At 49.6% G+C, this 15,927-nt stretch overlaps 1 protein-coding gene across 1 annotated transcript in view; it reads left to right on the top strand.

Annotated features, from left to right (window-relative positions):
- The window catches only part of TMEM151B (transmembrane protein 151B), a 30,512-nt gene extending 15,453 nt beyond the window's left edge, over positions 1–15,059 (top strand). The window contains exon 2 of the mRNA XM_073564918.1: positions 12,952–15,059. Coding sequence (XP_073421019.1) covers positions 12,952–14,391 — 1,440 coding nt within the window. The 3' untranslated portion in view covers positions 14,392–15,059. The remainder of the gene's footprint in view (positions 1–12,951) is intronic.
- Positions 15,060–15,927: the final 868 nt, after the last annotated feature.

The raw sequence follows: 15,927 nt of genomic DNA, 5'->3' as shown, positions 1-15,927 counted from the left end.
TATGGACGCAGGATCCAGCGCCGTCCGTCATTTGCTATAAAGGAAGCCTATGGGTGCAGGATCCGTCGCTGTCCATCATTGGCTATCAAGGAAGCCTATGGACGCAGGATCCGTCACTGTCCGTCATTGGCTATAATGGAAGCCTATGGGTGCAGGATCCGGCGCCGTCCGTCATTTGCTATAAAGGAAGCCTATAGGTGCAGGATCCGGCGCTGTCTGTCATTGGCTATAAAGGAAGCCTATGGGCGCAGGTTCTGTCGCTGTCCGTCATTGGCTATAATGGAAGCCTATGGGCGCAGGATCCGGCGTTGTCCGTCAATGGCTATAATGGAAGACTATGGGCGCAGGATCCGTCGCTGTCCGTCGTTGGCTGTAATGGAAGCCTATGGGCGCAGGATCCGATGCTGTCCGTCGTTGGGTATAATGGAAGCCTATGGGCGCAGGGTCTGGCGCCGTCCGTCATTGGCTGTAATGGAAGCCTATGGGCGCAGGATCCGATGCTGTCCGTCGTTGGGTATAATGGAAGCCTATGGACGCAGGATCCAGCGCCGTCCGTCATTTGCTATAATGGAAGCCTATAGGTGCAGGATCCGGCGCCGTCCGTCATTTGCTATAAAGGAAGCCTATAGGTGCAGGATCCGGCGCTGTCTGTCATTGGCTATAAAGGAAGCCTATGGGCGCAGGTTCTGTCGCTGTCCGTCATTGGCTATAATGGAAGCCTATGGGTGCAGGATCCAGCGCCGTCCGTCATTTGCTATAAAGGAAGCCTATGGGCGCAGGATCCGTCGCTGTCCGTCGTTGGCTGTAATGGAAGCCTATGGGCGCAGGATCCGTTGCTGTCCGTCGTTGGGTATAATGGAAGCCTATGGACGCAGGATCCAGCGCCGTCCGTCATTTGCTATAAAGGAAGCCTATGGGCGCAGGATCCGTCGCTGTCCGTCGTTGGCTGTAATGGAAGCCTATGGGCGCAGGATCCGTTGCTGTCCGTCGTTGGGTATAATGGAAGCCTATGGACGCAGGATCCAGCGCCGTCCGTCATTTGCTATAATGGAAGCCTATGGGTGCAGGATCCGGCGCCGTCCGTCATTTGCTATAAAGGAAGCCTATAGGTGCAGGATCCGGCGCTGTCTGTCATTGGCTATAAAGGAAGCCTATGGGCGCAGGTTCTGTCGCTGTCCGTCATTGGCTATAATGGAAGCCTATGGGCGCAGGATCCGGCGTTGTCCGTCAATGGCTATAAAGGAAGCCTATAGGTGCAGGATCCGGCGCTGTCTGTCATTGGCTATAAAGGAAGCCTATGGGCGCAGGTTCTGTCGCTGTCCGTCATTGGCTATAATGGAAGCCTATGGGCGCAGGATCCGGCGTTGTCCGTCAATGGCTATAATGGAAGACTATGGGCGCAGGATCCGTCGCTGTCCGTCGTTGGCTGTAATGGAAGCCTATGGGCGCAGGATCCGATGCTGTCCGTCGTTGGGTATAATGGAAGCCTATGGGCGCAGGGTCTGGCGCCGTCCGTCATTGGCTGTAATGGAAGCCTATGGGCGCAGGATCAGGCGCTGTCTGTCAAAAGACTGAATCCAGCAACGGATTCCGTTTTTTAAAACTGAGCATGCCCGGAATAATCTCTCTCTCTCCATCCAGAAGCACAAGGGACAAAGTTTCCCTCAGGATACAGCTGCTGCGACGGATCCGTCACATCAGTTTTTCACAATCTGCGCAGGATCCGTTATTTTCAAGCTTTGACGGATTGCGACTGATGTGTGAAAGAGGCCTAAGATACATTCTTGTTTGTTGCTGTAATGTGGTAAAGTTCACGGGGTGTAAAGACTTTTCCAGCGCTAGAATTATATTATCCAGAAGGAGAAGTGGTAGATGGAGTCTGATCCTCGTGCAGAAATCTTGACACCTCTGGCCTCGGCTGCTGTCACTGAGGTTATTAACTCCTTCACAACGGGGGAATTTTCCATTTTTGTGCTCTCGATTTTTCCTCCCCTTTTTCCTGGAGCCATAGCGATTATTCCTCCGTACTAGTTTTTTGTTGTTTTTTAACATACGAGTTGTATTTGTTAACGACTCCGTCCATTATACCGAGCGATGTGACAGAAACAGAAACAGCTTTGGTTTTATGGTTGTTCTTATTCTGGAGCGCGAATCTCCAGGTCAGGACCATAGAGCGGCACCAAACTATCGTAGAAATTCATCTTGAAAAATGTTGTGTTGTCGTTTCCAAAACCCGATGTCGTGTTTTGGCCGATGGAGCGAGGGTTAAATGGAGGTTATTATTGATATCACATGATCGTTCTGCTCTCAGGGACTCCAACATGATTCTGGAGGCATCTGTGAGAATTTGTGGAGTCCGATCCTGATGTTGGGGTGAGTCCAGGCTCACAATCTCTGTTCTAGGCGTTGGAAGGGGCTGAGGTCCAGGCTCTGTGCGGCCGCTCATACTCTCCCTGCTCCATGTCTGTATGAGGCTCTGTGCTGCCACTCATGTTCTCCCCCTCCATGTCTATATTGGGCTCTGTGCTGCTGCTCATGTTCTCCCCCTCCATGTCTATATGGGGCTCTGTGCAGCTGCTCATGTTCTCTCCCTCCATGTCTATATTAGGCTCTGTGCGGCCGCTCATGTTCTCCCCCTCCATGTCTATATTGGGCTCTGTGCTGCCGCTCATGTTCTCCTCCTCCATGTCTATATGGGGCTCTGTGCGGCCGCTCATGTTCTCTCCCTCCATGTCTATATGGGGCTCTGTGCGGCCGCTCATGTTCTCTCCCTCCATGTCTGTATGAGGCTCTGTGCGGCTGCTCATGTTCTCCCCCTCCATGTTTATATTGGGCTCTGTGCTTCCGCTCATGTTCTCCTCCTCCATGTCTATATGGGGCTCTGTGCGGCCGCTCATGTTCTCTCCCTCCATGTCTGTATGGGGCTCTGTGCGGCTGCTCATGTTCTCCTCCATGTCTATATTGGGCTCTGTGCTGCCACTCATGTTCTCCTCCTCCATGTCTATATGGGGCTCTGTGCGGCCGCTCATGTTCTTTCCCTCCATGTCTGTATGGGGCTCTGTACGGCCGCTCATGTTCTCCCCCATCCATGTCTGTATGGAGCTCTGTGCGGCTGCTCATGTTCTCCTCCTCCATGTCTCTATGGGGCTCTGTGCGGCTGCTCATATTCTCTCCCTTCCATGTCTGTATGGGGCTCTGTGCATCTGCTTATGTTTTCCCCCTCCATGTCTGCATGGGGCTCTGTGCTGCTGCTCATGTTTTCCCCTCCATGTCTGTATGGGGCCCTCATGTTCTCCTCCATGTCTGTATGGGGTTCTGTGTGACTGCTTATGTTCTCTCCCCTCCTTGTCTGTATGGGGCTCTGTGCAGCCGCTCATGTTCTCCCCTCTATGTCTGTATGGGGCTCTGTGCGGCCGCTCATGTTCTCCCCCTTCTATGTCTGTATGGGGCTCTTGGTAGCTGCTCATGTACTCCCTTCACTGTGTATATGGACCTTGTGGACTGGGCAAAGTCATGGGGGACAGATAAGGGTCTTCCTCAACCTCTTTCCTCAAAGCTGAAGCTAAAATTGTCCCCAATGTCTTGTACTGAAGCATTTCCTTAGTGTTATACACAGGGGGTGATGGGGCCAAATGTTAGACACTGGGGGGTGATGGGGCCAGATGTTATACACAGGGGGTGATGGGGAAAGATGTTCACGGGGAAGTGATGGGGCCAGATGTTATACATTGAGGGGTGATGTGGCTAGATGTTATACACTGGGGAGGCGATGGGATCAGATGTTGTTCACGGGGGTGATGGACCAGATGTTATACACCGGGGTGGATGGGGCCAGATGTTATACACAGGGGTTGATGGGGCCAGATGTTATACACTGGGGGTTAATGGGGCCAGATATTATACACCGGGGTCGATGGGGCCAGATGTTATACCCGGTTGGTGATGGGGCCAGATGTTATACACAAGGGGTGATGGGGCCAGATGTTATACACAAAGGGGTCGATGGGGCAGGATGTTACACACGGGGGTGTTGGAGCCAGATTTTATATGCCGGGGGTGATGGGGCCAGATTTTATACACAGGGGGTGATGGGGCCATATGTTATTCACAGGGGTGATGGGCCAGATGTTATACACCAGCGGGTGATATGGCCAGATGTTATACACCGGAGGGCGATGGTGCCAGATGTTATACACAGGGGGGTGATGGGGCCAGATGTGATCTACCGGGAGTGATGGGGCCATATGTTATACACCGGTTGGGTTATGGGGCCAGATATTATACATTGTGGATGATGGGGCCATATGTTATTCACGGGGAAGTGATAGGGCCAGATGTTATACACAGGGGTGATGGGCCAGATGTTATACACAGGGGGTGATGGGTCCAGAAGTTATATACCGGGGTGATGGAGCCAGATGTTAGACACGGGGGTGTTGGAGCCAGATGTTATACACCGGGGGTGATGGGGCCAGATGTTATACACTGACACCAGGGGGTGGTGTGGCCTTATATACCGGGGATGATATGGCCGGATGTTATACACAGTTGATGATAGGGCCAGATGTTATACCCGGGTGGTGATGGGGCCAGATGTTATACATGGGGTGTTGGAGCCAGATGTTATACACTGGTTGGTGATGGGGCCAGATGTTATACACAGGGGTTGATGTCAGATGTTATACACCGGAGAGGCGATGGGACCAGATGTTATTCACAGGGTGATGGGCCAGATGTTATACACGGGGGTGTTGGAGCCAGATGTTATTCACCGGTTGGTGATGGGGTCAGATGTTATTCACGGGGTGATGGGCCAGATGTTATACACCGGGGGTCGATGGGGCCAGATGTTATACACAGGGGTTGATGGGGGGTCAGATGTTATACACCGGGGGTCGATGGGGCCAGATATTATACACAGTGGGTGAGGTGGCCAGATGTTATACACCAGGGGTCGATGGAGCCAGTTGTTATACACAGGGGTTGATGGGGACAGATGTTATACACCGGGGTGATGGAGCCAGATGTTAGTCACGGAGAGATGATGGGCCAGATGTTATACACTGGGGGTGATGGGGCCAGATGTTATACACTGGGGGTCGATGAGGCCAGATGTTATGCACCAGGGGTGATGGGGCCAGATGTTATTCACAGGGGTGATGGGCCAGATGTTATACATAGGTGGTGAGGTGGCCAGATGTTATACAACGGGGTGATGGAGCCAGATGTTATACACCGGGGGTCGATGAGGCCAGATGTTATTCACAGGGGTGATAGGCCAGATGTTATACATACGTGGTGAGGTGGCCAGATGTTATACAATGGGGGTGATGGAGCCAGATGTTATACATGGGGGTGAGGTGGCCAGATGTTATACAACGGGGGTGATGGAGCTAGATGTTATACACGGGGGTGATGGGCCAGATGTTATACATCGGGAGTGATGGGGCCAGATGTTATACACCAGGGGTCGATGGGGTCAGATGTTATACACAGGGGGTGATGGGTCCAGATGTTATACACAGGGATGATGGGCCAGATGTTATACACCGGGGGTGATGGGGCCAGATCTTATACACCAGGGGTCGATGGGGCCAGATGTTATACACGGGGGTGATGGGGCCAGATGTTATACAATGGGGGTGTTGGGACAGATGTTATGCACCGAGGTGATGGATCCAGATGTTATATACAGGGGTGACGGAGCCAGATGTTGTATACAGGGGTGATGGAGCCAGATGTTATACACGGGGGTGTTGGAGCCAGATGTTATACACGGGGGTGTTGGAGCCAGATGTTATACACCGGGGTCGATGAGGCCAGATGTTATACACAGGGGTGATGGGCCAGATGCTATACACGGGGGTGATGGGGCTAGAAATTATCTAGAAATTATATACAAGGGTGATGGAGCCAGATGTTATACACGGGGGGGTGATGGAGCCAGATGTTATACACTGGGGGTCGATGGGGCCAGATGTTTGGTTATGCGGTGATGATAGGTGGATGCATTGTTAACAAGTTTGTAAACTTGTCCTTAACCCCGTATCATCCAGGCCTGAACACTGATCTCTGCCAGCAGCTAAATATCTGGGTGTGAATCGCAGAGGATCATTTCCCCAGTTAATCCTAAACCATTTGTGGGATTACTTGTAAGATTAAAGCCGCGGTTAAGCAGAGCAATTAGGGAATTTCACGTGGATCAGTTGGACGTTTCCTTCCTGTCTGGCGAGGTCTCACCCTGACGTGTGTAAGGCAAGGGCAGGGAGACATGGGGCAAAGCCGACCCCACAACTCCGTTCTAAGAGATTGCATTAAGAAATTACATGCCGACAATTCCCATTCACATGTCCGGTAATGCTTCTGGTGGCAAAGCCACGTATACTGTCACATGCAGGGTTTTGGGTACGGATAGATCAGAGAAGACTGAGACCTGGACCGGGCTGAGGCCATGGGGTCTATGTCCGCTCTGACGGACACTGGACTGGCTGATGTAGACGGGCGCACACAATCTGATCACAATCTGCAATACGCACCTGGGCGCATCGTAGACAGAGCAGCTAAGTCCTCCCCATGCGCATTGTCTGCATGTCTTGGTGTTGGCAGTGTGCCGCCATATCTTTTGTTCTTTTTACGTTCGCCACTGCCACAGACACACTTTGTGTTGTTCCATAGTGCTGGCTGTGTTCTTTGCACCATAATGGTGGCCATCAATGGTTGTCACCGAGCTTTACTTGTAGGAATTGAGGAATTAGGTTTTCACACTCTTCAGCACTGAACTTGTCTTGCCAAGAAGGAGAAATGATGGAATGATGGCGATCACAGGACCAAGACGTCACTGATCTGTAAATGATGAAATATGGAAACATCCCAATTTCTCCAGTCCGGAGTCTGAGCCTTGAGCACAAATCCCGGCACCTCCTGCCTCGGCTGCTGTCACTGAACTTTTAATGGTCTTCTGAGGAAGGTTCTGCCACTGATTGTACAAATCATCACGATACGCTGCTGGCAGCTCCTGTGTAATCACCGACCAATGACCTCCCCAATATGCTCGATGGAGACAAGTCCGGAGACGCTGCCAGTAGCTCCTGTGTAATCGCCAGCCAATGACGTCCCCGATGTGACCAATGGCGACAAGACTGGAGATGCTTCCGGCAGCTCCTGTGTAATCACCGACCAATGACATCCCCAACAGAGACAAGTCACTGCAGCCTTTGGAGTAGGTTCAGGCCATGCAGGCGGCTCACAGTAGTGTGAAGAACATGCAACCTGAAGTTGTAGTGTGGAAAAACGTCTCCTGGGACACTTTGGAGAAATGGCCGCACCAATGGTTCCACCAAATCAATGTAACTCTGAGCTGTTAGTACACCGAGAATAAAGACTAGAGGGGTGCTGCTACCAGACATTGTCTCCCACTACACCATAATCCCAGGCTTAACAATAGTGTGAAGATCCCCCGTGAAGCCTCTTCATGGCGCTGCCCATGTGGTCTCCAGGCCAATTTTAGCCCTTTATTGTGTCCAAGTCAAAAGTGGGACTCATCGCTGAAGAGGACAGACCTCCACTACAACCTCCTTTGCTGTTCTGCTTTGCTGCTATCCTTTCAAAGGGAAGGTGTGAGGTGGAGACATCCGGCTTCGTTGTGCAGACGCCTGCTCATGGTTTGTTTAGACACTGACGCCTTAGCCTTGGTATGTGACTGCTAATGTCACTGGCAGCACAGAATGAATCAATCATGGCATCAACGGTGAGGCCATTTCTCTAAGTTGTCCACTCATTGGTCGGTGATCACACAGGAGCTGCCAGAAGCATCTCGGGACTTGCCTCCATTGGGGACATCATTGGTCATTGGTCAGTGATCATACAGGAGCTGCCGGCAGAGTTTTCGGACTTGTCTCCATCGAGCACATTGTGGACGTCATTGGTTGAAGATGACACAGGAGATGCTAGCAGAGTTTTCGGACTTGTCTCTGTCCCGCACATTGGGCACGTCATTTGTCGGTGATTACACAGGAGCTGCCAGCAGTGGATCCTAATGATTTGTACATTCAGTGGCAGAATCTTGCTCAGACAACCATTAATAACCTCAGTGATGTCAGGAAAATATTTGTTATTTCCTAATATACTAGGTACACATCCAGAGCTGCCTGTTGTCCCCCCCCCATTGGTTTGTGCCAGCCTTAGCTTCGCCTGCAGCCCTCTCTGTCTGCCTCTGTGAAACTCTATCCACTCCCCCCCCCCTCCCTTCAGCAGATGGTCACTTTTATTACTCTGGCCACTTAAGTGCGGGGTTTTTTTTCTTTTCCCTCCAAAACTTCCTTTGTCTATTCCAGGTCGAATTTAATAACACACAATAATCCTAGAGAGAGGAAAGATAGATTTCCAGGATCAGGGGAAGTGAGGCTATGCACGGCAGCGCCTTGCGGTCTCTAGGGTCATCAGAGACCGGGGAAATAGTTTCTGCCCCCCAGTAATACACAGACATGCCGTGTCCGATCTCAAAAGAAAGGTAAATTAGCAGGGGAACATATAATGCCCCTGTCGTCACCCTGTGAGCTTCTCGGCCACAGGTATGGAAAGTAAAAGAGTTTTAATAACTTTTCAAAATAGGAGGTCCTCCCAGGAACAGCCCATATGTGAGGTCAACAGAGGTGGGAGCTCCTAAGTTTTAGGCTGCGTTCACACATCGCGTTTTTTTCGCGTTTCTGCAGCGGTTTTAAACGCTCGATTTTGCCGCAAAAATGTGAAAAATAAGCATCCCATGCAATCCTATGGGATTCCGCAATGCTGTGCTAATGCTGCGGATTTTCCCGCAGCGGAATCGCTTTGCAGTAAAAAAACGCAGCATGCTCATTAATTTAGCGGAATCGCGCCAATTCCGCCCACATAGGAATGCATTGTTCTGCTTACTTTCCGCATGTGACTGTGCACACCATGCGAAAAGTAAACAGAACATTTGCGGATGGTACCCACGGTCCGGAGGAGAGGAGATTGTCCTCCGGGCTCTGGGTACTATATCCCTGTAAAAAATAGAATTTAAAATAAAAAATATTGTTATTCTTACCTTCTGGCGTCCCGTGCAGCCTTCCCGCCTCTCTCCACGCTCCCGGCATCTTCCAGTCCCAGTAATCCTTTGCGAGAATGACCGCGATGACGTTGCGGTCTCGCGCGAGCACGACGTCTCGTAGTCATTCGCGCAAAGGATTACTGGGACTGGAAGATGCCGGGAGCGTGGAGAGAGGCGGGAAGGCTGCACGGGACGCCGGAAGGTGAGAATAACATGATTTTTTATTTTTTAAATTATTTTTAACATCCTATCTTTTACTACTGATGCCGCATAGGCGACCTCAATAGTAAAAAGTTGGTCACACTCGTCAAACACTCTGTTTGACGAGTGTGACCAACCTGTCAATCAGTTCTCCAAGCGATGCTCCAGATCACTTGGAAAACTCTAGCATTCTGCAAGCTAATTACGCTTGCAAAACGCAAGTTTTTCCACATGAAAATCGTGGGAATTTAAAATGCGATTTTCCCGCGGAATGGAATCCGGAATTCTCGGGGTAACTTCCGCGGGAATTCCGCTACGTGTGAACTTAGCCTTATAGGCAAACCATAAAACAAGAACAACCATTTTGATAGTGTTCAGAACCTGGGGAAGACAGCTAACATCCGTGCTGTGGACTTAATCTTTTCTTTGGGAAGGTTCTCCTCCCCTTATCGACACGTCATACCTGTGACTGAGATAGAGTAAGTTTCATATTTTAATCCCTTTTATTTGTAACTGTCTGTACATATTGTATTTTGTCTCCTTTTGTAATATCTTTTGTATTTTTGTAAACACTGCCTATATTTTCTAGAGTAAACTTATAAATTTACTACTTTCGTTCTCCTTGCTCCATGAACGAACCGACACATACTCCACGCCAAATCATGCTACCTGTGGGTTGCTTCCTAACCCGATATAGGCTTTAGTATCAAAGGAGGAACTGGTGGCAGGGTAGGATCCTGGTGGTATTGCAGAACACTGGCAGTGATGGATCGGAGGTTTATATGTGTATTCCCTGTCTACGACTGGTGATATACATACCGCCCTCACTGCAGAGAGTCCGATAGTCAGTACGCGACAAGGCAGCCTTTCCGGCGACTCCTTTTCCTGGGTGCAGTTCCCTGAATAACCTGAGGGCAAGGGGGGCGCCAGAGAGCTACAAGTTCCTAACTGGAACAGAAATTGGAAACAAAAGTGTGGGGTTATATCCCTGATAAGTGACAGCTGCCGAGCCTGAAGGTGCTGGGATTTTCGAAGTTTTGTTTTCATTTTTTTTATCATTTGCAAATCATTAACATATTTCCATCCCGTGATTTAAACCCCTTCCACAATCTTTCCATTTTGTATTTGAGTTCCATTTTCAGTGCTGAGAGCGTATATATCACGTACCCGCTTCTCGGCACGTGACTTGGGGTTGCGCCTGAAAGGGTTAATCTAGCTCCTGTCACTCAGTCCAGCATTCACCCTCTGTCCTATGCTGCAATGGGAGCATAAATCACACCCCGACACAGCCCACACACCCTGCTCATACACGCTGCCACCACTCACCGAACACACACGGGCGATGAGTCTCAAAAATATTACTACTGTCTGCCAATCACCAGGAGCGTACACTCTAAGGCTATGGATTCTTTAGAGCAACAAGGTTCAGACTTATTAAAGTTTTAAGCTTTAATAGAAAAGGTGCAGAGCTTACAATAAACGGATATAAAAATATGGAAATAAAGAGTGACATACAAATATGCAAAACAGTTATAAAATAAAAGGGAGAAACTTACAGAAATATCTAAACCGTGCAGGCTGTTATTCTGCTCCCTGAGGGGGGATGAATATGGAATGGCTCACCAGCTTGGCTGTCCCTCAGTCTGTGAACATCTTTCTTTGTGTAAAGGCCTATTTTATAGATTTAGCCTGGAGATCAGATTTCTGGACCAGCCTCTCATGTTAATATTCTAATTGCTGTATTGTGACTGGATCATGGCGACTCTACCAGTGAATACATTATCTTTCTCTGAACGCTGTTTGTATAACTTTTCTTTCTCATAGTAAATAGATAGTGTCAGGCTGCAATTTGGCGTCTCTCCAACAAAGACACTAGAAGGTGTAAAATGTTTCCAGTTCTGTGTGTGCTCTCAGGAAGGCCCCCTGGGGTTGGTACCAGGAAAACTGTCTCTTTCTCAGGATAACATAGGTCAAGACCTTTGTGATGAGCTGCAGCCTAGAACAGATGCTAAGTTACTGCTCGTCATACATCCATACAAATACATATTTCACTACAGTATATTTGAAGTGTAAACTATTAGCAAGCACAACATGTAGATAATCCACATTTAGTCACCGGCCAAATCCGTAACATTCAGTTACGACAGATTGTGTGCAGATGAATGGGACAGTCAGTATATAGCCACATAGTGTTCGGTCCGCTCGCCTGGAACAACCTCATGCCCTTGGGTTCTGGAGACAGGACGCTAGAGGAATTCTATCCGGCTGCAGTCGTCAGCAGAAACCTCCCATCTACTTCTTCCGATTGCAGGTCTTAATCAGGTCAGGGGCATCAGATGCAGATGAGCTGATGATTGCCACAATGTGAACACTTAGGATTCATCATATACAATAATTGTGTAATATAAATTGGGCAGACGACCAAACGATACCTCCAACACTCGTTCATTGTACAATCGGCAAATAAGTGATGGTGGCTCACTCAGTGGTTGTGCAATGGCAAACGCTTCTTCCTAAGTACAGTGAATAATGTTCCATTCACGGATTCCACAATCGGAGATGAATGTGTCTCACCTGATTACAGTGGCTTGTTATGGTTATCTGGCTTCACAGTCTGATTTATTTATTTTACTCACTTATATAGCGCCATTAATTCCACAGCGCTTTACAGACATTATCGGCACTGTCCCCGATCTAAGTTCCCTATCAGTATGATCTGATGGATTACGTTTACTATCATTGTATTGTTAAATGCTTACACACTGACATGTTGAGCTACTTATCTAAGATGACCTTTAGTTTGCCTCCTGGTGGACAATCCATTGAAGTCTTCTGGCTTGAAGTGCTGGCCCCACACGAGAACCTTCTGAGATCATTATAAAGGTTTCACACAATATTTCTGCTGAATCTGACCAAAGCTCTAGGTTCTGGACAATCCTCTGATGTTATGGGGTCACTTCAGGTTCTGACATTCTCTTGGTTGGCATAAAAGTGATAATTATTTGGCCAAGTAGTCATACTCTAGAGCAGGGGTCCCCAACCTGTAGCTCAGGAGCCACATGTGGCTCGTGGTCCCATGAATTGTGGCTCGCGGCTGTCTGTCAGCTTGGTGCATAAGCTCCAGGTCTAGCAAACAGGTATGAGGAGCACATCTCAAAATGGTGAATTTTGTGAATATCCCTGCACAGAAGAGCAGGTCTGATGCACATGTACTGGTCTTAGAGGTTTCGATTTAATTTAAGTATGGTACGCTGGAGACAGGATGATACTACCCCTGTGAGAGGTGGTGCCTGAAGCTGGATGTGACAGAGCGTTGGGTGTGCTGGATCGGAGAATACTGAATGGGAGTAATGTGGGGATCACTGGATCTTGTTGTACTGCTTCAGGGTGATTTCTGTGGAAAAGCTTTGGTTATTATTATACCCGTAATGGGGGCTCTGGTTGCCACTACTGTGAGGGGGAGGGAGCTAGATGTGGCTCGCGACCCTCTCTCAGTTGTGAATGTGGCTCTCTAGGTCAGAAAGGTTGGGGACCACTGGTCTAGAAGATAAAGTCATGCCTGTAGTGACATGCCAGGGCCATCGATGGCGCCCCTAGAGATGGAATAACTGACCAGGATGGCATGGCGTTGGATATATTTTACCAAATGATTTCTGATTATTTCTTGTCTTCTTACTTTGCAGCAAAGACCAGTGAAGCAGTCGCTCAGCAAGTCCCTGTGTCGTGAATCCCACTGGAAATGCCTCCTGTTGTCTCTCCTGATTTATGGCTGCATGGGGGCTATGACCTGGTGCCACGTTACCAAAGTCACTCGCTTGACGTTCGACAGCGCCTATAAAGGCAACTCCATGATGTATCACGACAGTCCTTGCTCCAATGGCTACATCTACATCCCTTTGGCTTTCCTTGTTATGCTGTATGTGGTTTACTTGGTGGAGTGCTGGCACTGCTATACACGCAACGAGCTGCAGTACAAGGTGGACGTGGAGAGTGTACAGGAACGAGTGCAGAGGATGCAGCAGGCAACGCCATGTATCTGGTGGAAGGCAATCAGCTATCACTATGTGCGCAGGACCCGTCAGGTGACGCGTTATCGCAATGGAGATGCCTACACGACTACTCAAGTCTACCACGAGCGTGTCAACACTCATGTGGCCGAATCAGAGTTTGACTACAACAACTGTGGAGTGAAGGACGTTTCCAAAGACCTGACTGACCTGGACAGCTATCCAGTCACTCGGCTCAGGTTTACCAAATGCTTCAGTTTTGCGAACGTGGAGTCTGAGAATTCGTACTTGACACAGAGGGCTCGGTTCTTCACAGAGAATGAGGGTCTGGATGACTACATGGAGGCTCGAGAAGGCATGCACCTCAAAAATGTGGATTTCAAAGAATACATGGTTGCTTTTTCCGATCCAGACAACCTTCCATGGTATGTGTCTCACTACATCTTCTGGGTGGCAGCTCTCCTAACACTGTCATGGCCATTAAGGGTCCTTAATGAGTACCGCACCTCATGTGTTCACTATCATGTGGAGAAGCTGTTTGGTTTTGACTTCACACCAGTGACACCAATGGCGGATGATCGGACCATATGCCGGAGAATGCCTCGTGTGAACACCATTGACAGTACAGAGCTAGAGTGGCATATACGGTCCAACCAACAACTGGTGCCCAGCTACTCAGAGGCTGTTCTGATGGATCTAGTAGGCATTTCTTCAGGTTACTCTTCCTGCCGGTACACCCGTGGTTATCGCCAAAACTGCGAGCGATGCCATCGTACCATGAGCAGTTCCTCCATCTTTTCCCGTAGTGCCCTCAGCATCTGCAATGGCAGTCCCAGGATCCCTTTCAGCAGCAGTCGCTTCTCTCTGGGACGTTTATATGGATCCCGGCGGAGTTGTCTGTGGCAGAGCCGTAGTGAAAGCCTCAATGAGCAGGGATGTCCCACAGAACAGACACGGCTGTCCAGCCAGGTGACTGTGCAGGAGGAGGAGGAACCTCCTCCATATCAAGATGCCCTCTACTTCCCCATCCTCATTGTTCACCGTAACGAAGGCTGTACAAACCATGACCATCGACGTCTCCACCGAAACGGCTCTTGTGTAGAAACATCACTGTGATAGACTTGTTACTATGCTCCAGGGATCCTGGATATTTCTATGTCGCCACCACGGCAGTGGAGATGTTTTATACGATGATCATGGACAGCCCAGTACCATGCAAAAACACAACGCAGATGAAACCTCAGAAACACAATCAGGGCTTCAAGGCATCTGTGAAGCACATGCCGCAGACAAATCAGTAGATGAGATTTTCAGCCTTCAGCTCCTGGATTTTACTACTATGACGTGGACAAGCTGAGACACAAGGACTCGTCGAGACCTAAATGTGGATTGAGCCATAGCGGCCCTGTACATGCTCCAAATAGGACCGGGCAGCAAAAACTCACAGATGTGACCAAAATGCTGGACAATCCAGCAACTTCATCCAGCCTGGGGCGTCACTGGACCAGAACAAGTATTCCATTCCGTAGCAAACAGGCAATAGTCCATGCACCCATGTTCACTCTCCATTCATCGCCAGATCATCTCCCACTGGGGTTACGTTTCTCGCTGGTCACTGTTCACACAGCGGGGCTGGAAGGTCAAGGACTGTTTATAAGGGTGGGAAAAGTGAACCATACATATCACTGTAAGACCATGCACAGCCTGGCGCAGGTGGGGTCACCATGGACTCGTCACTCTCCTTACTTTGATAGTACTGCCAAACATAAAATGCATTGAATATTTCTGTCCGCTCTACGTATATTCAGCATGAAGAACTTCAGGTTGTATATACACAAGTATAATTCTCATCTCTAAGCTTTACTGCATGTCACTTCTCTCCAGGATTCTGGATGCATCACACGCTAGGAACACGTGTACATGTATGAGGCATGAGCCTGAGGCTGCACAGCAGGAATCCTCAGGGTGGTACACGTCAGCCCACACATATGTTATATGGGCAGATTAGGTCCCGTGCCGTGTGGATGGTTGGCGGGTGAGTCAGGAGACTTCTCATCTGTATATGGGGGGATGGTGCAATACTATAAGAATATCATACCTCATAAGCCAGGACAGTCCTGGACCTCCACCGACCACATCAGCAGATCCTGCACACACAGCCTCCAGGCCCGGGCAGTGATCCGCTGGGAAGCTACGGTCAGGGAATCCTCGGATAAGTAACCGTCCAAGTCAGGACGTCGGGGATCCACATTTACTGAACAAAGCTTTTCTCCAGAAGGAAAAGTCAAAATCGCTGATTGTTCTGTGACTTGTAGACCAAGCCTAAACTAGAGCATCACCCAGGAGTCACGGAAATAGTGAAGTCATAGAGTCCCTGACAGTCCCGCATTAAGACAGCCCCCGACAGTCCCGTGTTATGAGGGCCCCCGACAGTCTCGTGGTATGAGGGCCCCCGACAGTCCCATCTTATGAGGGCCCCCGACAGTCCCGTGTTATGAGGGCCCCCGACAGTCCCGTGTTATGAGGGCCCCCGACAGTCCCGTGTTATGAGGGCCCCCGACAGTCCCGTGTTATGAGGGCCCCCGACAGTCTCATGGTATGAGGGCCCCCGACAGTCCCGTGGTATGAGGGCCCCCGACAGTCCCGTGGTAT

Source organism: Dendrobates tinctorius, unplaced genomic scaffold, assembly GCF_039654945.1.
Source record: "Dendrobates tinctorius isolate UK_male_01 unplaced genomic scaffold, ASM3965494v1 ptg000501l, whole genome shotgun sequence".
Taxonomy (NCBI): Eukaryota; Metazoa; Chordata; class Amphibia; order Anura; family Dendrobatidae; genus Dendrobates; species Dendrobates tinctorius.
The sequence above is the reverse complement of the archived record's forward strand: the minus strand, read 5'-3'. Positions and strand labels throughout refer to the sequence as shown.